This window comes from Rhea pennata, chromosome 11 (assembly GCF_028389875.1).
Source record: "Rhea pennata isolate bPtePen1 chromosome 11, bPtePen1.pri, whole genome shotgun sequence".
In the NCBI taxonomy this organism is placed as follows: Eukaryota; Metazoa; Chordata; class Aves; order Rheiformes; family Rheidae; genus Rhea; species Rhea pennata.
This window is the reverse complement of record NC_084673.1, coordinates 23,201,050-23,226,422: the sequence shown is the minus strand read 5'-3', so window position 1 is coordinate 23,226,422 and position 25,373 is coordinate 23,201,050. Positions and strand designations below refer to the sequence as shown.

The window sequence follows — 25,373 nt, the reverse complement described above, 5'->3', positions numbered from 1 at the left end:
AAGGAATGAAAAATATGCACAATAAGCAGCTGGAACACTTCCCTTCAAAGCATCTGCTTTTCATTTGGCACTGTGCAGCCTCAAGGTCCTTCTGCACCTAAACTTTAACTCTCAGCTCCAGGCAGTGCACTAAGAGATTTCTCTCTTCCTTACAGGGTAATTGGCACAGTAGCTGCCCTACAAACAGGCTGAAACTTGCTCTAGGTGCACACACATGGCTTTTTCTGTTTGGATGTGACTAGCTGCCCCACTCTATAGGAATTCCCTGTGCGGGCATGTATGTCTGAGTCTGATGATACATGCAATCATACTCAGCAAATAATTCATCTTGCATCACAGTTGTTTATTTGTAGTGATGCCACTTATTTACAAACCTCATTTTACTTAAAAAAAAAAAAAAATCTTCCTGACAAGCCAACAGAAACATAACCCAAGTCACTACCAGACACTGTGGGCAGCAGTCCCTATGCTGGGAAGATTTCAATAAAAACTGGCTTTAATTTAGGCTGTCTGTGAGCCCAGGTCTTAAAAGAGTTTGGGCATGTGGCTCCTATTAAACTGGTCCATTCCCAAGGACTCATCCTGTAAAGTACAAAGCATGGCATACAGGACAGTCTAGGCCTGCCAGAACAGTCCATTTGATCTGAGTCCACTCACTGCCCGTTGCTTTCTCAAGAGCCGCCCAGATGTGGCCAGGCAGAGTGAGGGCTTTCAGATATCTTTTTCTTCTTACCTGCCATCTTTTCTGTAACCTCCTGCCTTCCTCAACAGGCTTCATGAGCTGGTGCTGGCAGAGGAGATGAACAGAACTGCCAAAGTAGCTCCAAGTCCTCTTCTTTCCTCAGGGCTGTCCCCGAGGAGTTTTAATACCAAAGCACTGACCACAAGCCACAAATTGGGAGATCTCCGAACTCCAAGGCATTCCTAATCTTGAGGGCTGTGTAGTGACAGGATAGAGGGGATGATCATCTGCTCCTCAAGCTGGTGTCACAGTGAGCCTCTTAGTTCCTCTTCTTCCCCAACACAATGGATTTCTAGAGCAGCAGCTGTCCCCAGGACAGTGATCTGCTGAGCTGACTTTTCAGAGGCCTCTTTCTCATGAAATGCTCTCAGCGCTCCTAAGACAGTAGGCCCTGAAGCCTCTTCTCGAGGCACGGTGCAGATGTGTCCCCAGTGCTCTGTACAAATGTGTGTTCACTGGATACTGCCATTGTTCCAGTCTGTTCCACCACCTCTTGCAAACTATGCGTGAGATGATGAAAATAGGTCCCCTGTAAAAATCTAATCAGCTTCAATTGACTTTTACCACCTTTGTTCTTTGTCTCTTTTCTCAAAGTCAGTGGATGCAAAAGTCTTGTTGACCATGTGACACATGGCACTTATACATTTCCAGCTAGGCCTGAGAAGGTTCATGGTACTTTGTGTAAAGCTATTATAAACTAGGCACTTTTGCTCTTAAAAAATAATGAAACAGAAACTCCCATTTTTTCTCCTACAAGGAGATAGGACATCTTTCTAATTTCTACACTATCTCTGAACAGCAATATCCCTTCAGAACTTGAACAGCCTTTGAAATCAACAGCAGCATTTTCTTATGCCCCTGGGCAAAGAAAGGAACAGATATGGCCCAAACTGTTTCAGTTAGGATCACAGAGTAGTCCTGCATCTTTAGGAACTGCAGCAAGCTCTGTGGGTTTAAATAACTGCTGCTGGGCCCAGTTAGTCCAAGATGAAGATGGGCTGCTTATAGAGATGGAACAAACCGAGATTCTTCAGCTTGGAAAAGAGATGGTGGTGGAAGTGCGGGATGGGTCTAAGAAATCACAGATTGGCATTGGGAAAGTGAACAGGAATTAGTTACTTCCTGTTTCTCACTATATAAGAACAAGACGACATCCAGTGAAATTACCCAGCACCAAGGTTTACACAAAAGAAAGTACTTCTGTACACTCCAGCCACAACGCTTGCTTCTACACTATATGTTAGCACCCAAAGTATAAATGAGTCTGGAAGATGAATAGAGGAATTAATGGAGGTCAGGTTCCTTGTTGGATCTCCAACACGCACCTGACACCTATCCTTGGCTTAAGAAGCCCCAAAACCACCGAATCCTAGAAACTGGATAAAGATACCAGGAAAAGGATAAGTAAATCCGTCCCCTGCTTTTTCCCCAAATCAGATGTTTTGTTTCTGTTAGAAATGAAGATTGACAGACACTTGTAGTGTGCATTCACAGATGCACTTACTTAACCTACCTTGCTACAAAGAGGTACGTATCCTTCTGACTTTAGTAATCACACTTGTGTCCACTGACATTTTTATTAAACACTGAGAAGTTAATAAGCAGGCCTCATGTTCCTTCCCTGCCCATGGACTGCCCTAATAGAGGAAAGGCAATGGCACCTTTTGCTAAGAGAGACCCACAGCACTCAGAATCCCAAGTTAAGCAGGAGACAGATGACACTGTATGAGCGTTCAAGCAAACAGGGTTCAGCTTTCCAGTCAGCAAGAAAGACTCCAATGAGCTTCTCTTAAGTGCTTTTTGAAAGGATCAGGAAGTCATTGGCCTTCCCTTGAACCAGCAGAGCTAACTTAGGGTGGACAACTCACCTTTGATAGAATTGAGGATTTCTTGAATTCTCTGTGGCTCATTGCGATCTGGTCTGCAGCTTGGTGTGATCTCCAACACGTAATCAGGACCATACTCTGTGAAAAACTGCAGAAAGAGGAGAGTCAAAAGAAAGATCTCTGGCTGGTGATGCTGCAGGATGGCTCCCCATGGGTACCTGTTTGTAAAAACGGAAAACATATTTTCTCCTTCTGAGGGGTGCATGTAGTTCAACTACATCAGACGTGCTTCTGCAGTACCTCTGCCTACTTGCAGTCAGCAACTATTAATAATTCGAGTTCTTGGGAAGCAGAGCTTAATGCTGAAGCCATGAGCAATATCGTGTCTGTTCCCCCACCTTACCTGGGAAAGCCACTGACACCTAATAAACACACGGTTACCTGCAGATCTGATCTTTTTACGAACAAAATTGAAATGCTGCCTATCCTTCCTTTTAGTTGCCCACTCCAACTTGCATAGTCCAAATGCTGTGCTGGTGTATCTTCCAGCACCTGAAAGATGTAAAATCAGGGCACTTCAACATTAATAACGTACCTCTCCCAACTGACTGCTGGAATTGTGCAGCTAAGTCTGGATGAGAAGATCTACAGCACCTTTGCATGATCATGTAGAATACTATAAATTATTACTAGAAGTCTTATTTCACAAGCATGCAGCACTGAGCAAAGAAGCAGATGTGCCAGGGTTAAAAATTCAGCTGTAAAGTTGCCTCACACTTAGATGGAAAGGGGTATCCTCTATATTCCACTCCATAATTCCATCCCTTGGAGAGCTAGTCTAGATTTAATTTATCAAAGAAAGGAAAACTCAAGGCATTGTAGTCCCCCAAGGTGATTCAGTGATGCACAGGGTCGGGGTTTTCTTTAAAGGTCACCTGGAAGGTGGCAGATCTAGCAACACAAGACTGACATCTGCACTGGCAGAGGTAAAAGCCTCTCCAAGTGGCTCTCATACTACGTCAGTACCGCCAAGGAAAATGAAAATGGCTCCTGAATGCTACAGGTTACAACCCAGTATTTTGAAGCTGAAATCATGCTGGCTTTACAAGGCCATGAATCAGTGCTAAGGAGGTGCTCTGGAAGTAGATCAGCTCTTTGTGCAGAGTGGGCAAGGCAGCCAAGTCAGGGCAGGAAACTTGCTGCCTGTCCCTATGACTGCCAGACTTTTCTGTGGGATAACCCAATACCCTGTTGAAAAAAGGAGTAAAAGGCAGATTTTTGACAGATACACAGGTTCATTTGCACAATGCTTGGTCACGTAAACCCAGCCAGCTGATTAAAAAAAGTGCAATATTTCCTTTTTAGTGAGTCATTAATTTCATCTATGTTTTCAGCACTATCAGAATGAGATTCCGTCTGTCCCTCAGACCTGTGCAAGGCAGCAGGAAGCTGCATTACATTCTGATTGCTCTTAGCTGATTAAAGAATTACAGGGACTATTCAATTCAGAGTTGGACCCAGGGCTAGTCTGAATGGGAGGCTTACCTGGCTGTATCATACTGCATGGGAACGAACACTTAGCTAATTAGCGGACTAACTTTCCTTTTTCCACGCTGCTCCACAGGCAGTCCAGGGACTGACATATTTTTCAAGTAGACTATTTCCACAGTTTTCTTAAAACAGTCACGCATTTTTCTTCCTTCATCTCTGTCGATAAATCATTTGGGGAAATGAAAAAATATATGCTGAAATATTGATATCAGAGAACACGGAACATTTTTTCAGCTTAAAAAGACTGAAAATGGCTACAGCAGAAGTAATTATGTTTTTGGGGAAGTCCTCACTGAGAGCTAGAGCACTAGTCTGGTTTCAGTTTGCTCATGTAGTGTGTGCGGGCAACAGCTACTCCAAACGCATACAGGCTCTGCTGGCAAAGCTCACAGACTCTACAAACCACATAAGTTGTCTTATTTGAAAGAGAAAAGGAAATACATATAAAATCTTGACTGCAGCTTTCGTGAAACAGCATGCTAAAAATGCAAAAGCTTTAGATTTAACAGTAACTGGTCTCAGCTGCACAAGTTGCTGGTTACACAGGCAGTGGCACAGCAGCCTGTGTTTTTGGTTTACTTCAAACCTGAGGCATAGTTAATTCTGATGAAGGCATCATTTAGCATCTCCCTGTGATTTCAGTGGCATCAAGTTAAATAGAACAAAACTACAGCTTCAGGTAACTGGCTTCCAAGATCTATATTAAAGGACAAAAGTCCCTGGGGCTACGTAGCTTTTACATTGATGTGGTTTGTTGCAGTTGAGAAGATTTTGGTATCAAATAACTAATATCCTGAAGAACAGCTACATGTGCTGAGCTACCCAACATGGGTTGAAGGGGACAGTAATGCAGAAGAGCATGAGAAGCTGGCTGGGTTTTACCCCATTCACCACAAAGCAGGTCAACAGGGCAAATTTGGGCAATCTTGAAATGACTTATCCCAGGAGTTTGATGCACATGCTCTGAAGCAAACAGGTGCAGCTGTTTAACATGTTCCTGCCTCTCTGCCTGAGACTACTCTCCACATGGCAGAAGAAAATGCATGTCCAATCATCTAGGTCACAGACCAAGCACAAGCTCAAGTGCACTGAAAATCAGGTCGAGACACAAGCCTGCAGGGCACAGACACAAACGCAGGAGCCCCTGCCCACTTCTGCTCCCATGCCCTGGTGGCAAGAAGTTCTGCCCACGGGACAAGCGGGTATCTGAGGACAAGACCACCTCTGACAGTTGTAGGGGAGGTGCTGCTTGTCCCTGAGAGAGCACCAACAAAAGTAATCCTCTTGGCCACGCATCAGTGGAGAAAAGCAAAAGTAGCATCTGGGATTTCACTTGTTTTGATCAGCCATAGGGACTCAGAGTAGAAAATCCTCCAAACCAAACTAGTAACTTTCATTCATTTCAAGGAGCAAGGCTTAGGCCTTAGTACTTCTGAAGCTATTGCAAAAGAGGTACAAGAACCTTGGATCCACTCCCTTGCGTCCTGGAAGGGATTCAAGAGGAGGTTTTCAGTGCTCCAGAAAAAGACTCGTTTTAATTCTTCATTTGGCAGAACAAGGAGGATGTAACAAGTAGAAAAGCCCACACTTCTCCAGTGACAAAACCAGGTGTCTGTCCTTCTTACCCAACCATTTAGTTATCACAGGGGAAAATATATTATTCTCAGTGCTGAAAAAAATGTTGATTTTCAGAGACGAAAAAACAGCAATGAAAGCCAAGACTGAAAAGGAAAGCTAAAAATTCCTGCCAGAATCAGCAGCTCACCTGGAAACTCACAACCTCTTCCTTTTAAAACTTACACATTCTGAAAGAGCAGACCAGAGGAGCAGAAGTGTCTGATGTGCAATTCGAAAGCCCTGAACAGACCAGATGGACCTGAAGTTTAAACTAGGGGGATGCATACCTGGGACTGGAAATGTCTTCCCTCCCATCAGCAGGGTGTCCCGGAGAAAGAAGCAATGCCCAGTGTGGTTGCATGACTGCTGATTGTTTTGATGGTCCGAAAGAGGGTGGGAGCAACGGTTCAAGAGATGGGAATGTGGAGGGACTGCAGGGAAAAAAGTGTTGAAGAAAGAAACAAGTAGGCGTAGAGGCCAGGAAAAGAGTGAGAAACAGAAAAGAAAAGGCAAAGAGAAGAAATTTTAAGAAGGGCAGAAGTAATAATGTTTTTAAAGGGGAGGGGTACTTTCTTGTGAATATTGCCAGATCTGACAACTACGCCAACAGCAAATAAAAAAAAAAAAAAAATAGATATCACATAAAAGTCTAAATTCTCTCCTTGATTTCAGTACCAATGGATCAGTGGTACCAGTTGGAGGATGCTACAACTGGAATACAACCCACTACACTGTCAGCACTGGACGTTCAAAGAAATTCTGTGTTGGTCCTTCCAAATACTGGAAGGGTATTTAAACACTATCATACTACTGCTCAGTCAAATGCTTTCCGGAACTCAAGACCACAGTAGTTTTGTTTCCAAGCCTTTCTCCACAAAATCATGAATTAAAAAGGAACCATCCCAAACCCCTCCAAGTTTCCCATCCCTGAATATTGCCTTTCTCTCATAGCGACTTATTTCCAGGACCTGGACTTGTTCAGAAAAAATCCTCAAACTTCCCAATGCTGCGAAAGTAGCAAAGTGCTGAATATAACTGTATGGAATTTGGCCTCTCATCACTGAAAGGACATGCTAAACCTGGCTGATTAGGAAAAAGAAATACATCGAGAGCAAAACAACCTAGCTACTTCACGGCAATGTGCTTCAGCAGTGTTCTGTCCCAGGCCATGAACTTGAAGCAGCTTCCTCTGAAAGGCCAGAAGAGCTCAGGGTTTGTATAGCAGGAAAGCGGTGCCTGGATTGCATTCAAGCTGATCACATTCAGGAACTTTGTGCCGAACGCAAAAAGCTGCCCAGTCTGACAGCTCAATTTCCAGGTTTCACGTTAATCAGAATAGGAATTCCTATTTAAAGCAAAGAAAATACGAAATCAGGAAGTACCAACCTTTGTTTCTGCACATAGGTGTTGACAAGCTATTAAATCATTAGCAATTCCTTGCCAGAAGCAGCAAAATAAACCTGGGAATCTGACAAATGGACATCAGCTCTGTGCGCGTAAAAACATACACGTATATATACACGCACACACAGAAAGTACATACTGTTTCCCTTCAGGTTATCTCATAGCCGTCTAAGTATTTCATCTGACATGCCCATTAGACTCCCAGCCAATTTCCCACCATCAGGATGTTTTTTTTTTTTTTTTTTTTTTTTTTTTTTCAAATCTGCTTTAACCAGTGTACCATATATATGCTAACTTATCCCTACAGCACAATGCAGGCAACCTGGATTATTTCAGGGAAAGATTACAGAGGGCAAAAAATGTACAGCTCAGAAGGACTCCCAAAACATGCAAAACCTGTCAGCTGTAGCTACTCTGGAAGTTTTTCTCTGGAGGCTCTGCAAAGTTCATGCAAGACAATAACCTCTCATTCTCAATTGCAAAACAGCAAGAAACAGGCAGCCCCTCAAAGCACTAGCATAAAACTTGCAATAAGTGTAAGGTGAGGAATACATTATCTTCAGCTAGTATCTTCTAAGGGGGGGAAAGAAAGTCTGTTCTGAATACAGTAAGCCAAGCAGCAACTGAAGGTAAGAGAAGGACTTCCATCAGAGTGAGTGCCACACTTGCTAGGAGTTAAACAAATACATGGTAAGACACAGTCTTCCCTCAGAGACCTAAGGTCTATAAGGTCTAAACTATCCACTTGATACAGACAAAAAAGCTGATGGGAATATCACATTGGAAAGTGCCTTGTCCAGGCACTGCAATAAGGCAATGGCAAAGCACTGCCTAGCTCCTGACTCCCCTCTATCATGTCTGAGGCAAGACCAATCTGCTAGAAAAAGATAAAGTACATATTAAATTCAGTAAATGGCAGAACAAGATGGGCTAGGGCTCCCAAGGATGATGTCAAGCATTCCTCCAAAATCTGTCCTCAAAAACATGCAGTTCCCATCACCCATCTTACTGCCTTTTATCTAATTCTGTTACAACTGCGATCAGCAAAGAACAGTCTCCCAGATAGCTTTGTGGTAATGCAGAGCCGTAAGGAGAAACAAGAGTGCAAAAGTTCCTACATTATTTTAGCTCTCAATTCCCAAGCTGGCTCATCCCTTAGGCAACTTGCAAAGAGTGATTTAACTTTAACAACAAGCTCAAGTCTCCTTGCAAGAAGTGAAGGCACAGAAGACCTGGAAGTTACTTCCCTGCGGGCTCAGAAGGATGGCAGTGTGCGTTCACATCTGTACATGAAGCATCTGGCAGAGAACAACTACTATACTGGCCACCTACTTCCACCCCCTCCATCAGCAAACCTGCCCAGTTCCTTGGAACGTCCTCCTCGGGCAAAAACAGAGAATGGGAGCTTCATCCCAACTTCGTCCCAGCCCTCCACAAGTCAATAGCCATCTTGCAGATGCAGAGTGGGATAAAGTATGGCTTTGTTTTCACTTGGCTTTCCTGGCTTATGTTGTGGCTTTTTAAACAACGATTGAACGCAAACCTTTTAGAATAGGGCACCTATACGCCATTCAGGTTAGAGGCACTCCTCCAATGCACCCTATCATAAAAGGTGCTTATTCACAACAGAGCTGGGCAACCTTCTTTGGCCTGGGAAGAGCAGGGATGGCTTTCAGATTCAGAATCAGTCTGATCCTCATTCAAGGCACACAGGCTTTCCTGTGGAGCAGTAGTGGCTGTGCAGTCTTACGTGCGTGTGAGCTAAGTGCTGAAGCACCTCTCTCCACACTTCAAATGAGGTCAAACAGAGAGCGCACAGCCATGCCCCACATCCAAGCTGAAATGCAGCACCCATGCTGAAATGCAGCCTGGCAGAACGAGGGTCCTGGCCACACTGCGTAATGTGCAGAAACCCTTGAGGGAAAGGGGAGGACACTCATATCTTGGGCATCGAGTTGCTGGATGGAGTTCATCTGCTCCAAACAGCAACCCACTGAACACCTGGACAGGCATTCCCACGGCGTCACAGAGTTAAAAGATCCAAATCAAACCTCCAAACTTCTCCTGTGGAAATCAAGCGTGTGGGTCACATGCTGCCATGCTCATATGCAGCTCTTCATTGCGAAGGGGCAGGAAAACACTGACAGAACAATCCAGGCTGTGGCTGCATTATTCTGCCCTTGAACAGCATAGAGGTCTCAAGAAGCCAGACCTGAGCTCTTCTTCCCATCAGCATCTGCATAGGGAGCTCCCTCACACTGTGCTCTCTGTCAGAATAACCTGATCACCAGACCTGTACACCTGCCTCCGTGCTTCTTGTGGGTGCCTTATTACAGGGGAATCTCCCTCTGCTAAGGACCTATGTGTGTGCGCTGTTGCACATCAACATTTTTGACCATGCTGTGTCCCAAAAGCCAGGGTTCAGCAGCATGCTTCCAGGAGAGATTAGCACCAGTACGTACTTCCAGCTTTCATCAGAAACCAGACCATGCTGCTTTCCTGTTTCAGTGCTCCTGGAAAGCGAGAAGTCCCCAGTCCTGGAGGAACACCTTTTCTGATGGAGAATCACAGCACAAATAGCATCAACATAAGCTGTCCCACACTGGCCCCAGCACAGGTCTTGCACGCTCACTCAGCAGTGAGAGGCTAGTAGATCTTGAACTCCTGCTCTGATGTATAGCAGGACCTGTGCAACCCCCACACCAGAAGACTGAGCAATATGCCAAATAAGTCAAACCATAAAGAAGCCCTGATATGGGGCACCTCCCATGAGTTCCATCAAACACTGGAGATTTCCACGGCAGGGTTGATGAGGCTGGGAAGGGGGCAAGGGCAGGCTGGGACACTTTCTACACTCTCATCACTGCCTGGTACCAGGAAACATAAAAGGCAGAGCAGGAGAGGAGGCAAGCATAACACGAACGAACTTCATCACATCATAGGTGAAAAGGCCAAAATGATCATTTTTTGCCCTCCACTACCCCTACACTTGTTTCCTTTGGCATGAAGACACTATTAGGCATAGATCAATATATCCAAAGGCAGGAATACCACAGAGGTGAAGACCAAAGTTGCTAAGACAGGAGTTGGGAAGGAAAGACGCACTGAACCTCACATCCTCTGAGCTTAAGGGATAGAAAGAGATCTTTCTTTGCCAGCTGCAATGAAGAGATGTACAAGCCAATTTTGAAGCCTGACCAAGAAAAATTGTCCTCCCTCAACTGGTCAGGCTGTACATGCCTTCTGCAAATGAGCAAGCAATAGCATTTTCCCAGCTGGCCCCTACTGGTCTCAGGCCCTAACCGTCACATCCAACACAAGCACCAGCCTTTTCACAACTTCACTCATTTATCAGCCTCAGCTATTAATTTCTTGGTGACAGGTAAACAGCTCCAGCTGGCAAGGTTTGCAGTTGACTGTTCTTCCTCCGTGAATGACAGGCGGATGCATTGGTTCCTGCATTAGCTGAGAAGCTGCAACACAACTGCTGGGAAATAATGCAGAGATGTTTCCTACCGTAAACTTTAGGTTCTGAGGAGGCAAACAAAGCAGCTGCCTGACAATACGTTTGTGCTGGCCTGCAAAGGAGGCAGCTTGCAGCTCTCTGACTGCTGTACCTTCAGGATAGTGCACTTTAAGGCACAAGAAATGTGAAACTCCCAAAGGAATCTTCACTCCCACTGCTCCACATAGGTTTGTGTTTGAAGATAGTGGAATCTGCAGCATCTTAGAAGAGGGTAAGCATTTTTAAAACTACCTGCGAAAGGCTGGAGCTGCCACAGGCACAAGGGGCACTGTGTTGCTGCGTTGTGGGGCCAGCTCTGTCACAGGGTAATTTACTGCACTGCTCTTCCTGAAGCTGAAGGAGAAGGAAAGAATTTCCCTTTGCAGGCTGGGTTTTCTGACATTTATTAGATAGCTGGAAATAGCTGGAGTTTTGGCACTTGGCTAAGCCTGAAATTAGCAGCAGCTTCGATACCCTAGAGAGTCTTCTATTTCTTGAGAAAGCACAGCGATGTACAGAAATGTCACCAAAGGCTGGCAACACTTCCATCGCCAGTGCACGAGGCTGGCCTGCAAAGCCACTCCATATCCAAGCCCTAGTCCCTCTCCTTAAGTCTACCATGCAGATGGAAACAGGATCTTCCTTTTCAAGGTATTTTCAGGTCACGGTATATATAATAATTGCTCAAACATAATTCAGGCCCAAAGGTTGGCCTGTCTAATGTTATGTCAGTTTGAACCAGCCCATACAAATCCACATGGATAAACCTCTCTATATATTTCTTATAATGAGTCTAGGTTTTGTCTCCCAGAGACAGTGCCCTCCTGTTCCCAACCTGATTAAAGGCAAATCTTCTACCTTGACTCAAAGAAAAGTCTTTCAGGCCAGAGTACTTGCACCTTTTCCCCATTTTTACGGCAGTGCACAGAACAGGGTAAAAAGGCTCACGTTAGGGTGACAGACTCCATCAGAGCTCTCAGCTAACTCATCATTATGGCTGAATTCACTCATTTGGATCAATACTCAAGGTTGAACACTTCCACCACTTAACATGAGGATGTGATCAGAGGTGACCAGCTCGCAGATTGCTCTTGCTCTTCCTAGGCCTGAAGGCTTCGGGGGGCACATGCCAGGACCTTGGGTAAGTACGCTTTCCTAGTGAGTAGTACAAGAAATTGTCTCTAGGCAAACAAGGGGAAATGTGAGAAGACCCTGGAGGACCTTGGCAACAAAGAAGAGTTAATGGCTTGAGTAAAGCAGCCACCAGGCTGCAGCCTCAGTTGATCCAGTTAGTTCAAGCTGAAAACCCCTAAGAGCACAATCAGGCAGTTTGGCCTGTATGGAAAGGAGGCAGCTTAGGGAGAACATTCAAATTAAAAGGCGATGCTAACAGCAGTGAGGAATATTGACTGCCAGGGATAAACTGTGGCTTCTGATCTTGTAGAAAACTGGACAAACAGTAAGAAGGATGCTAGCTTAGCTGCAGATTGCCTGCAGCTGTCAGACTGCACCAAGGTTCCTGCCTCCCTGCCGATGGTGGTATCTCAGTGTTTAAAAGGAACTTCCACTTACTTAAGTATCCAAACTTAGACTGAATCGAGAGGGGACATTGTAGCTGAGCTTCAAATGACCTTTCCATTCTTGGAAAACACAACTGCTCTCCTCTTCAGCCTTCTAGGATATGGGGTGGTCTCTGGAAGCCACATCAAAGAAGGTGTTTATTGCTGCTGTAATCTTTCTACCAGACATCCTCAGCCAAACACAGGACTGAATAATCAGAAGTGGTTGCATTTGTCCCTACTTCAGCGTGAGGATAACAGCAACTCCAGCATGGACATCACCAGCACATTTCTATAATGCAGTCTTTCTCCTAACAGAAATTCAGGAACAGACCTAACAAACAATTAAGTGTGAATCAGCTGGAGAAATTACTCATGGTTCTGCTGCACAGCTGCACTGCTTCCCATTTTACTTGAAAGTAGGAAAACAAATTAAGCTATAAACCTGAAGATGCAGTTTCCAACTAAAATGAGGGAAGGCCAGAAAGGTTTTACTGGAGGAGAAAGGATGGCAAGAACCAAATTTATACACTGCAAAAGGAGCTGCTGGAGTCTCAAATCACAAGGTTTAAGACCTGAGAGCTAGGTAGATGCAATCTGAGCTGATGGCACTGGGAATACTGGGACAAAACAAAACTGAGGGAACTAACTGAAAATCTGAGCACTTCCTGTTATGGAAATATTTTTGAAAGAGGAATTTTCCCAAAGGAAGCTGTGGAAGTCCAACTGCTTCCATTATCTAAACCTAGATAAAGCCCTAGAGCATAAACAAAAGGGAACGTTCAGCACTGGGTGCCAGTTTACTTTGGGAGCTTTGTTTCGTATCTTAAAGCAATTATTTTTTTCCATTTCTAGTTTTCATGAGCTTGTTTTTTTTTTAATTCATTTATTTTAAAAATAGAAGTCCTGATAATTGTTGCCAATCCAACATTCACTATTATGGGTATCTTTTAGCAATCCTCCTGCAAAAAATATTTTTTCTCGATATAGTAAAGCTTACATGCTGTAAAGATGGACAGAACTGGCAAAAAATAACCTACCTATGATGGAAAGAACTGGTAAAAATAACCTATCCACAAGTTCCTTAATGTTGAATCATATTCAGCAGGCAAAAAGCTCAGAAGATGCAGGCTGACACTGCTGCATGTATGTAAAATCCATCCATAATATTGGTACAGTTATCTTCATCACTTGAAATCTCAGTGCTACAGATACTATTATTCCAACAGACCTGCCATCCTCATTCATTGAGGAAGATCAACCTGCTCCAGGTAGCTCAAGGTGACGTGGCAAAGAGGGGTCCCATGTAACGCCCCACCTCGTTTACTGTTTCCATCATCAGTTTCCACATGTTTCACAAAACACAGCTTATCCAACAGGAATAGGATATGGCATTGTCCTGAGGGCACAGAGGGGATCTAAGGCATGCACACGTCACCATGCAAAGAATCTGTTATCTTTGTGGTCCACTGGTAGTTTGCAGGGCTTTGTTTATGGACTTCAAATGAGGAATGGGGGGATCAAACCCCCCACCTTTAGTGCCACCCCATGCAGGGTGCATACTGAATCATGTCATGGCATATAACCAGGCAGCCCCACCTCACTCCCCACCAAGGTCTCAACCAATTCAACCCTGAGAAGCACTAGATGGTGAGCAAGGAATTACAGACACCTAAAGGATGGTTTCAAATGTGCTGCCCCAGAGAAGTATGAATTTTCCCCTTGCCTGTGCTAGTGTGTGGCAGGCAGGTCCAATAAAGCATACTGAGCACACGCAGTCACTGGCCTCGCATTTCTTTTTGTCTAGGGTCGAACTTGATTAGGACAGATTTGGAGGACTGTTGAGCATCCAGCACTGGCTTAAACATCTAGGTACTGTAATAACATTGCATCCTCTCACAAACCAAGCCCTACACATTACCAATGAGACAAAAAAGATAATGGATGTGTGGCCGTGTGTCTTAGAACCCATCTGCAAAATGAGGACACCACCATATCCTGTCCCTGTTGGATAAGGCCTGTTTTGCGAAACACCTGGAAACGCCAACAGGGAAAACTCCGGGATAAGCATTCATAACAAATTAAGTAGCAAAGCAGTGGGATCAAAGTAACCACGGAGAGTCTCCATAGAGCGTACAGTTAAGGTGCGGAATGCCTTGCCGAAGGACACCGCGATTACTGAAAGTCTGCACTCAAACAAACAACTGGACAAAATCACAGAAGAAACGCCATGAAGAACTTTTCGATACCGACACAGTAGGATATTTCTTGGCCATAAATCACTGAAAGCCGGAAGAGTATCCTGAGAAACTCTATTTGCCTCGTTCTTTACACTCATCCCCGTGTGTCTCTATTGGCCGCTGTGGCCGAGAGGAGACTAAACCAACGCTTTTCTGGACAGTACTGCTCACTCGACACGGCGAAGGAAGCACAGTCCTCCCCATCCCATGCCCGTACTATTTAAGAGCATCACAATGAACCCGGCAAGCAAAGCCAGCAAGCAAGAGAAACGCAGGCAGCGAACCTAAGCGCGAAACAACCAGTGCTTGCGGTGCGTGCAGAAAGTCACAGACAGTTTTAGTAAGAAAGCTTGCTCAGGCTAGGATGGGGAAACGGCCTTCGCCACCGAGGGCTCCACTCCACTGCCCAATTCTCTTCAGTTTTGCCGAAGAGCTTGTGCTTTCTGAGAAGTGCAGTTCACTGGGCCAGGCGTCTACTCTGCCAGCAGCCGGGGAGACGCGCCTCAACGCACAGACTAGGAACAACAGAAGGGCTACGCTTCCAGCCGGCACTTCGTGATCATGTTTTTTTTTTTTGTTTGTTTGTTTTGTTTTTTTTTTTTGTTTTTTTGTCCTATATGCAAATCATCCTCTACCCTGCCTAGAGCCCTCACATTTTTTCGGAAAGGCCTGGCCTCCTGCTTGCTCACTTCTGGGAGCAGCAGCTCGCGGAGCGGGGAGTGGAGTAGAGGTTATTCAGCAGGTACAAAGTGTTTTTTGTTCCCTAGGCAGGGACAAGCTGCTGCTCCTCCTGCTTCTAATCCTCCCGGGGTCCCTTGGAGAAGGGGCAGGGGCAGTTCAGCAACATGACTGTGTTCAGTCTTTGGTATCTTAGCAAAGCTGCAGCTTGCCTCTTTGATCCCTGCTCATGAAAAGAGCATAAAAAGATTGAATTCAAGACTGAAGACGTGTACAAATAGGCCCAGGGAGACTCTGTCTGCCCCAGGACCTCCTCCCACAGTAGCAGTGCCCTGTATAATCACCACCTCCTGTGCTGGTCACTGGCTGGTGGTCCCTTTCATTTAGATGCTAACATTTTCCTTCCCCCAAAGCATCGTGCTCAAAAAGCACCCTGCAAGCGCTGTTTTGTGGCCCCAAATACTGAACGTGCTGCAGGTTTGCTGCTGCCTGGATACATGCAGTTGGTAGCTAACACAAAACACTTGATTCCTGTGAGCGCAGCCAGAGTACATGATCACATGGAGGTTAAATCTCCCCAGATGGGTGCAAAACGGAGCTATTTTTAACTCTTTTCTGGTAAACAACCTTCATGAGGACAGTATGAAGTAGTACATCAGCCACAAGGCTGCATCTGTAAGCACAGTCCTCTGCTAGATGGGTTGGGGCCCGTCAGGCCTCCTTGCTTACACTGCACACTCTCAGAGCAAGGCTACTTAGCTCTCCGGGTCTTTCTCATTTGGAAAATCCCAGAACACCAAACCTTTCCAAAAGATCCCAGAATCACTTATGAAAGGGTTTCATAATGTTTTACTCTTACAACCAAACACAGATTTGCCTCAACTTAACACTTATTACTTTTACTTTTCCTCTTCTGCTTCTTTATGGGCATGTATATGTGGATTAATACCTCTCTGCAGTTGTTTTCAGGCCTACCTCTCTGCATCTTGTGAACTACCAAGGTCCACAAAGATGCCCAAGGATATCAGCATCATGCTCTGGCATTCTCCCCTCCCTGATCTCCTTTCTCCTTTCCTGCTGGAGTCCATTAGTGTTGCCATCCCTGGCTTGTGAGCTTTTGCGGGGGGCAACTAAACAAGGCTAGTGAGATATTAGAAAAAGTTCCTCAATTGTCTTATTCACCACTCCCAAGAAGACAGAGCACAACCACAAAAAAAAACACTGCGGATTAGTAAAACCATTCAAAGCATACATGCTCCAACTGAATTTGGACAGCAAACAATTAGATGCCAATTCAGTACTGTGTGCTGCAGTGCACCATGTTTATCATCATGCTTTGTGCAGTTACATGAGAGCAAATGCAAGCTGATTTACCTCATGGTTGTTGGGCAAGGCTTCCCAAGCTCAGGGCAAGTTGCAAATATAACCCTTCAATGGGCAAAGTTCAGACATCTCAGTCAGTGCAAATGACCTTGCAGCATCCAACATGAAAACATTAGAGGGACCTTTACTGCTGGCTAAGTAAATACTATGTTCAGCATTACGAAATGATCCAATTTAGGAGGAGAGAGGGGGCAGATAACTGCATCAGAGTTACATTAAAGAAAACAAACACAATCTTCAATGATCTTCTCAAGACAGTTGGTTTCAGAAATTGTTGATCTTGGTTCTAGTTCAAGAGCTAAAACACAGACCATCTCTGATGGGAAGCGGCAAGAAAACAGATTTAAAACTGATAAAAGAAATCCTTTGAAAAATCTATAAGCCTTGGCCTGTGGCTCTGGGCTTCAGGATACTTGTTGATACAAACTACTTAATACATTTCAAAACAGGATTATACATTTATACGAAAAGTAGCATCCAGAGCCATTAGCGAGACTAGAAACGAGGCCTCCTGCCAGAGGACATGAGCCAATGCCCAGCTGGCGAAGACAAAAATTTCACGCTATCCTAAGATACATACCTTCCTTACTATGAAGCAAGGCCACAACGGCCACTTGCAGGCAAAGATATGAGCATGGCAAATGTGTCTTGCCTTGTTCCACTATTGAGGACCTGTGCAAGCCATAGACAACTGCAAGGTATACCACATACATGGAGGAGGTACTACAGCCCAATACCTCTTGCCTTCAGCTGCAAACCAGTACCAGCTCCCAGAAAGCTCAGTAGCAGATAATAACGGAACATGCCCATCCACAAGATACACTCTTCCCAACCCCTTCTAATTAGCAACTCATCAATGCCTCAAACCCAGGGACCGTATATCCATTTGTTCTACTACATAAAGAGCTCAGGCAGAGAGGTAACAAAAGGCTCATTACTGTGACCACCTAAGAACAATAAATGTCCTACACTCTGAGACATTTCTCAACATATGCCTCTGTCTTCACTCCATTTTTTTCTCCCTCTTTATGCAGAAGGTCACCCAAAGCCTGCAGCTGAATCTTCCCGGGATGAAAGAGTCTAAGACTAAATCTGTGCTCCCAAATGAGAGCAGAGCACAGGTTTCCACAGTGGCCTTTTGAAGTTCTGTTCACACGGCCATTTCCACAGAACTGGTCAGAGATGTATGCTAGTGCACCCCAAAGGCCAACAACCCCTGCAACACCTAAGGCTGTGTTTTGGGGTAGTGTACCTTGTACTGCTCAAAAAGAACTTCATTGCTCCTGTTTGGTAAAGGAGAGGCCTTGTCTTTGAGAATCTGAGCCCCACTGCAGTTTGCTTACCCACTTTTTCCAAGTTATGAGAGATGTGGAGATTCCCCACTACAGCGCCTCATGGCAAGCTGCTGCTCCTTACTTAGTTGATATCTGATTCAGAACAGCTCATTTCTCATACCAAGGCTACCTCTTCATTAACAAGGTTACTTTATCACGAAGGTTACATTCTTTAGTACCTTTGGTGAAGGACAAAAACACGGGCTTTAAAATAATCAAATTCTTAATCATGTGCCAATGTCTCCATGCACTCTTTGAGGACCTAAAGTATATTCTAACAGAGCAGGGAAGAATTACCTTTTCTGGTTCAGCTCCAGCAAACTCCATTCACCTAGGAGCTTTCTGGCTGTGCTGAACAGCCACTCCAGCCACTTCATCTGGCATCCAGTAAGTGCTGCAGTCATGTTCTAGAACAGTTTGCAATTTGAGGAGCAGATGGGAAGAAAAGTTGGCTAGTAATGTAACAGTTGGACAAAAATTCACTTGCAGCAAGGTGCCAAGAGCAGGTATTCAGACAGAGGATAGCACAAGAGATAAGACAGAAAGTGAGAGATGAGGCAGATTAAGGCTCTAGACAGAGGAAGATGCTTCTAATATATTATCAAGGCAATCATCCCAGCAGGCTTAGTGTGTTTTGATCATCTGTATATCTCTAAATAGGTCTCTCCATGTTGTCTCTCCTCTGACCTTCACCAGCTAGTTTGTTGGCTAATGCCACCTACCTAGAAACGTTTTGTACTAAATCCTTTCTGTGGTGCTGAAGTCAAGATGCACTTGCTCCAGGCAGGCACTAGGTTTTCTGAGCTTGCCACAAAAATTCTACAGATGCTCAAGTGGGAACAACAGCACCTGGAGACAAGCTTCAGGTAGCGCAGCCTATAGTTCCCCTCCCTCCATCCCATGCCTCTCCAAGTGCTGCACCATAGAGCCAACAGACAGTCTGAGTTGGTCTCCAGAAACATGATCCTACAGGAACGTGAACCCAGAACAGGTCATCCCAGCTCCTACAACAAGCACCGTTCTGCTGCAAGGGGAACCTGATCAGGATGGCTACCATCAGCATCAGAACTCACAGCCAGTTCAGCTCTGCAGGCTAACTGCTGGCCTTCCCCTACAGCAGGCAGGGCACACAGAACCCAATTGCACCTTGTGACCTCCTGCAACCAATTCATTTCAACACTGTGCTTATCCTTCAGGGCAGTCTGTGCAGGGATCGTTAATATGACAAATAAACTGTTAAATCAACAACAAAATGGCCAAGTCTAAACATCTCCTGCAATTAATTCCTACAGAGGGACCCACCCTTTGGACTTCCCACATATACAAAAGATTCCCTGATTCCAGTTTGGATCCTGTTTCTGTTGGTATCTGGTTAAAGGATCATATTTAAGCAGGATACCTCTCAAAAAGTGCCTTGTACCTGTAATCACTGATTTTTATCATGACACACTTCCAGTTTTAATCCACATACATACTTTAATTCCTTATGCATACTGGCCTATGAGATCCTCAGACAAAGGCAAAATATTATTATCCTCTTTAGTCACTATATATTTACACTGCTTTGCATGTGCATGTTTGCTTTGTAGAATCAATAACACAGACCTGTAACCTGGGAAGCAAGGAGCACTAAGAAGACCTTGGGGTCTACAGTTATGAAACTGTAGTTATCCCAACCAAATTCACCCTTGATTATGTCCTTCCAACTGGTCATTCAGCCTTGCTCAAAACTGTAAGAACATCAGTACTGGAACTGAGCCTTTTGGGATAGGTCATATGAGAATGTAAACAGCACTTTGCCTCATGGCCCTTTGGAAGACTTCTGGCCAGTAAAATTTGGAAGTTGCACATGGTACTTTCTGTAAGTTGATGAAAGCAGAGCTTAAATTTAAAGTTTTGAGAAAGGTCTGGCTCTTCCCTTGTAAAAGTATGTACATATCCTAAAGAGCTCTTTGAGCAAACAGGTGACCCCCCTCCTGCGCCATTCCCTCTGTAATTATCTGAGGCTGAAGTTGATTGGCTTCTGAGATGCCTTGCAAAAAGCTGCAGACGGTCTCGGGTTTGGGAAACAAGCATCCACTATGCTGCTGGGACAGTGTGTTATTGTTACAGGAGTGTCTCTCAACAAAACAGTATTGAGAGGCAAGGATGCAGTTCACATTAGGTGGAATGACTCAGTTCTCTTGCAAGGAAAAGGGAGGGTTTGTCAAAGCCTTACCTCATGATCAGGGATCTCAGAGGACAGCGTTCTCCCAAGGATGACCCCAGTCAAGTATGTCCAGCAACGAGCTGTGTTGGCAAGGTTGTAGCCTCCTGTCTCCAGCAAGAATTGAGATTTTGGAAGGGGAAAGATGTGGAAAGGGAAGAGAAGAATGGAAAAGGGAGAGATTTTACTAAAAGGAATAAACTGTGGGGGTAAAACTAGCAGTTCATACGAATAAAGCTTCTTATTTCACATAGTCAGGCCATGCACAATCACTGTATTTTGCTCCTGCTGGCTACAAAAGGCGAAATCCAAATGGTCCTGTACGAAAGGGGCACATCTCCAGAACTGAACCACAGGTCATTCCAGTTATTGCACAGGCCAGTAGTCAGCCTCTTCCAGCCATCTCTTCAGACCTGGCCCCAGCCCTCAGCTTTATGTGCTGGGCTCTCTCCTGGTGATGAGGAGGAGTGTTCACACATAGAAAAAGAGTGCAAGGAGAGCAGTGGAGACTACGGATTACTGTTTTAATGTCGGTCTTTGAACCAAGAAGAACGATGCACAGACTCAACCATTTGTTGGTGGGCTCTCCAGCAACACCATTTGTGAGAAGACAAATATGAAGCTGATTAGTTCAACTTGTGACTGCTTTATCAGTAAATGAAGTCTCACAGTAAGTATGGTAATGGTCAGAACTGGGCATGTCCTCACAAGGAAGAACCTTAGCTTAAAGCAATCCTGTGAGAGACTCTCAAAAGCTTTTTCCAGTAATGAAGACTGAAAGGAGATAGTGACCATATTTTTCAACTTTCCCCTCCCTTTGCTTTTCAGCAAGCACTGACTCCATCTCACAACTGCAACTTCAAATGCCTCTGCAAGCTGCGGTGATGGGAGACTCCTTTGTTGTTTTCACCATAAGAAATAGTTTTCTTTCATTTCTTGGTAAAAGTGTTGGGTTTTTTTTGTTTGTTTGAAAAGTGTCTTCCCCAACACACACAGACAGTCAAAGTAGGACTGAACATCCACAACCTTTCCAAAATAGCCTGCACTAGACACATTAAATTTTACGCTTAACGTACTACATCTGATCTTCTCCCTTCCTGAAAAAGGCAACAACTAGAATTGATGAGGCTTCAAGCACAGAGCTGGGAGGCTCTCCCTGACACAGAGTGCTTCTGACTGTTCTGAAATGCTCTGTTGCAAGAGGCCTGTACTGTGCTCTCCCCACTGGACAAGGAGCTGATAACAGAACATTGCAGAAGCAAGTTAAACTTAGCTTTCACTGGGTATCCGGAGTCCTGCTATAACATGCAAGCAGCTAATCCTTTTCCCAAGCCCCTGCTTGAATTCAGCAGACCATTCATTGCCAGATGCCCAAAGTAAGTTTGGGAACACAGTGCTCATTTTTAAAGAGAAGCCCTGCAGGGCTGATCAGCAGAGCTGGAACTCAAAGATGGCATTGAGAAGCCAGGGTCAGAGATCATTGCAGTTAAAAGACTCTGCTCTCCTCAAGAAGAGCCAAGTAACATTTAACTCAGGAGCTGGGGTCAGGATTGAGATTTGGACCTGTTGATACTGAGGATTTCACATCTGTATAAAAACTGCACTCTACCAGCCGTAAAGTGCCCTCCTCATGATAACCATACAAGCCACTCATCTAAATTCAAGTGAGTTTTGAGCCCAAAGGACACACTCCTGGGGAATGATCACAACCTGTTATTTTATGAACAGCACAACACATGTGCATACTCACCTCCTCCCAGGATGAGTGTTGCCAGTTGCCACTGCAGAACATATTTCAGGCACTTGCCCACTCCCTCAGGTGTCATGTTAAAAGAGCACATGGGATCTCCAGCTATTGTATCTGCCCCAAGCTGTAGCACAACTGCATCTGGATTGAACGCAGCATACACCTCCTTCAGCACACTGCAGGAAGAAGCAGTGGGGTTTATCACAAACACACGTTTCAAAGGGATGCTACTGTAGGCAGCAGCACTGCAGCACTCTGCCATTCTGAGCACTGGACAGATGGAAAGAACCTGCTCGCCTCCCAAAACACCAGGACACAGGTTGTTCTGGGTGTTAAACTGCTGAACATTTCACATGTACTGCACACTGGCAGCTTTAAAAGCCATACAGAAGCACTGAATCCAAGCCAGGGCCTTCCCACACATCCCTGGACCCTAACTGGCCCACAAACTGCCTCCTTGCCAACAGTTACTTTAACAACACCCAAACGTAAAGTGAAAATAATACTTTAAAAAAAAGACCCTGTGGCTTTCTGAGACAAGATCTCAAAGAGATGGGTTTCTGTCACTACACAGAGCTAGGGACTAAGGCTTTAATCAGATGCCGTGAGATCAGGGCTGGGCTAGGGAAGCCTGGTCCTTTCCCTCCAAAGTCCTACTCCCTGAAACTCATTTGACGCCTCTCAAGATTTCCTGAGCATCAGCTTTCTCTATTCCAAACTTGTCACGTCAAACCAAATCCCCCAGAGAGTCTGCCTTCACCTAAACTACCAAATCAAACTACATTTTTCCAGATCCTGGCATAACTGTAGGTTTGATATTTTTCAGAGTCCCCAGTGGAAACCCCTCCGAGGCTGCACAACAGTTTAGGCAAATCTAAGCTGCCCTGACAGACTGTGCCTTCGCTCCCCACTCTTGGCTATATTTTCCCATAGCCTTTATACCAGTCATGCTCCCTCTGCTCCCAGTTAGCCTCTGCTTCCATCACTCTCTATCACTGAATTTAGCCCTTTGAAAGAGCTCATCAGCTTAGCTGTAGCATCAAACGACACATTTTACATCAGCCACTCAGAGCAGAAGGGCTAGAACTCAAGGGCATTCCTCCCTGGAAAAGTCAGAACGAGGAGTGGCGTCTGGTGAAAAAACACTCCTAAATTGTCAAACATCTCTCACAAAGACAGGACAGGACAAACAGAGGAGGACTCTGTCCTAGTTCTCACTCTACGCTCTCCCATATGGCTCTTAAGGCAGAAACTCATTTCCCTAGGGATCTAGCAGATGCCGGAGTGCAGCAGGGATGGCATCCTGTTGATCATCTGTTATTAGAAACATTCTCTCTTGGAGAAGGCAGTTGGGCATGTCATGCATTTGGCTTTACTTCAGGAGATTTTTGGTATTAAGAGGAACACAAAGGGAATAATACTGTTTCCAACACTGCTCCCTATCACAAAACACAGGGCAAATAAGGGAGAAAAAAATGTTCCTTTCTCAACACTGTTTTTATTTTCCTAAAGTAGAAACAGATGTGATCCCTGGAATAAATGCTTCTACCTTGGCTAAGAGAGGAAAACAGAGAATCTAAGTACCTCCAGATCTTACTTGATATGCAATTATAAACCAGTCTGGCTTTAAAACAGAGAGCTGCTTTCCCATGGCAATTTAGCTTACATTTACACAGCGTTCACCCCAGGCAACTTATCGAGTCACTTCGCCCGGACAAGAAACCCACTGAGCATAATGCAATGTGTGAAGGCAGATGACTGCAAGGTTAAGGCCATCAGCTCTATAAGCACCACAAATTAAGGGCTGCCCTAACCATTGATGTAGAGGCATCTCTGGGAAAAACTCAATCCGCATTTAAGAGCATAATGCAACACTGTATAGGCTTCATTTATGGCAACTGTAAGGAACCATAGGAATCATTAGCAGCTGGAGAAGAAACAAATATACTCACATAATGAACTACCAACCAAAGATAGTGTAGGATTATGAAAACAGGTAAATCTCCACTAGGAAGCTGATGTCAGTGTCTGCATACAAGCAAAGGGTGTGTGCTGGGTTTCCCCCTCTGCTCACATAACCCTCCCACCCCAAGGCCCAGGTTGTACTACTCTTTCTTGGAGGACTGACCTGGCTTCCTTCAAGGGCTTCTTGGCACTTCCTGCTGCTGCTGAGGGCTTTCACAGCCTGCAATCAGACCTCTGCAAGCACAGCTAGCTCCCATGGCCTGTCTTTGGGATACTCTTTCCCTGTCTCTCTCTCACGCAGTTATCCACTTTTGCTAAACAGGCATCAAATAGTGGCCAACTCACATAATTTGTTCTTTCCTCAAGATGCTTTACATTTCTCAAAGATTGTCCAGAAAAGGGCAGATGCACATGAAACAGCCTGGACAGTGGAATGTTCACCTCTCAGCTGCAAAGCTCGGGGTGGGGTGGGGGGTCCCATGCTTGTACAGCCCCTTCACTGATGCGGCTGTTGCCTTACTATGCAAGGAGAGCCACTTTCACCAAAATGCAATTGCTAGCATGAGTCCTACAATTATTCTCCAAAAGAAACTCACTTGGACATATACATTTTTTTTCCAGCCACTCTGAACTAAGCCTTGAGCCAAGACTTCCTACTATTTCCCAGCAAGAACAGAGAAGAGTCTTTCAGCACTTCCCTGCAGGTTTGTGTTGGCAGTATGAGGAGTTTTAAACAAAGTTTGCAGCCTCCTAGAGCTTTTTATCTTCAAAGCGCATTGCAGACATTACCTAAATGACAAAAATCTCCCTGACTTGAGAGCATTTGTATGTAATTTATCCTAGCATGATAGCTTAGCTGGCTTCTCACTCCGCACGGCACTCAGGAAGTAACTCTTTCTGGTGTTTTGGGAAATCAGCAGAAGAGTTTTCCTGCAATCTCAGCTCCTCTACAGACACCTACATGCATGCAGGCAACAAGCTTGAGCCAACCATAAAGCTAAACTGATGGTGCATCAGCAGGACAGTCCCTTCCACCCATCCTTCCCATCCCCTTCCTTCTGCTTATGCTTGAACTGCTTTGATCCCACAGTGAGAAGTTTCAGAGAACTGCAGTATTAGAAGGTTGCTCACCATGGTTAGTTTTCTGCTGGGTTGACTCCCTGAACAGGTTCATTGCACGGTCAGCCCAGGAGAATGAGGGTAAAGGACTGGGCAGCCAAGTGCAAGGAGGAAGGAATGGGACTCTTCCCCTCTTCTGTCAGCATCCCTCAGTAAGATCAACTCAGTCATGCTGTCAGAGCTCCATGCCTGTCTGGGAAAACACATTCAAGCATCTGATAAAAGATGTAGTCAGCCTCAGGGTGCAGTTAACAAGCCGTTCTGGGTCTAGCTGTTGCTGGTTCAGCATGGACAAGCTTAGCTGTGTGCTGTTGTCCCTAAAAGCCATGTCATCAGAAAGAACTGAACAGGAAACCCCTGATACGTCTCCAAGCCCTGCAAGGCAAGACTCTAAACCCAGCTAGAACAACTGACATTACATCAAAATGCATCAGGAGTGTTGTAAAAATCTCTCATGGTTTCTCAGCTGTGGGTGCAGTAACCTGTGACAGCTACCT

General features: G+C 45.0%; 1 protein-coding gene across 7 annotated transcripts in view; it reads right to left on the bottom strand.

Annotated features, from left to right (window-relative positions):
- The window catches only part of HDAC8 (histone deacetylase 8), a 52,617-nt gene that overhangs the window by 5,773 nt on the left and 21,471 nt on the right, over positions 1 to 25,373 (bottom strand). The window contains exons 8-12 of one of the 7 annotated variants that reach the window (XM_062584958.1): positions 21,796 to 21,968; positions 20,058 to 20,152; positions 18,137 to 18,246; positions 16,497 to 16,550; positions 2,611 to 2,716 (exon numbers count right to left, since the gene is read on the bottom strand). In XM_062584958.1, the coding sequence (XP_062440942.1) occupies positions 2,611 to 2,716; positions 16,497 to 16,550; positions 18,137 to 18,246; positions 20,058 to 20,152; positions 21,796 to 21,968 (538 nt within the window). The other 6 variants (XR_009959611.1, XR_009959612.1, XR_009959613.1 and 3 more) reach the window with 6 other exon arrangements.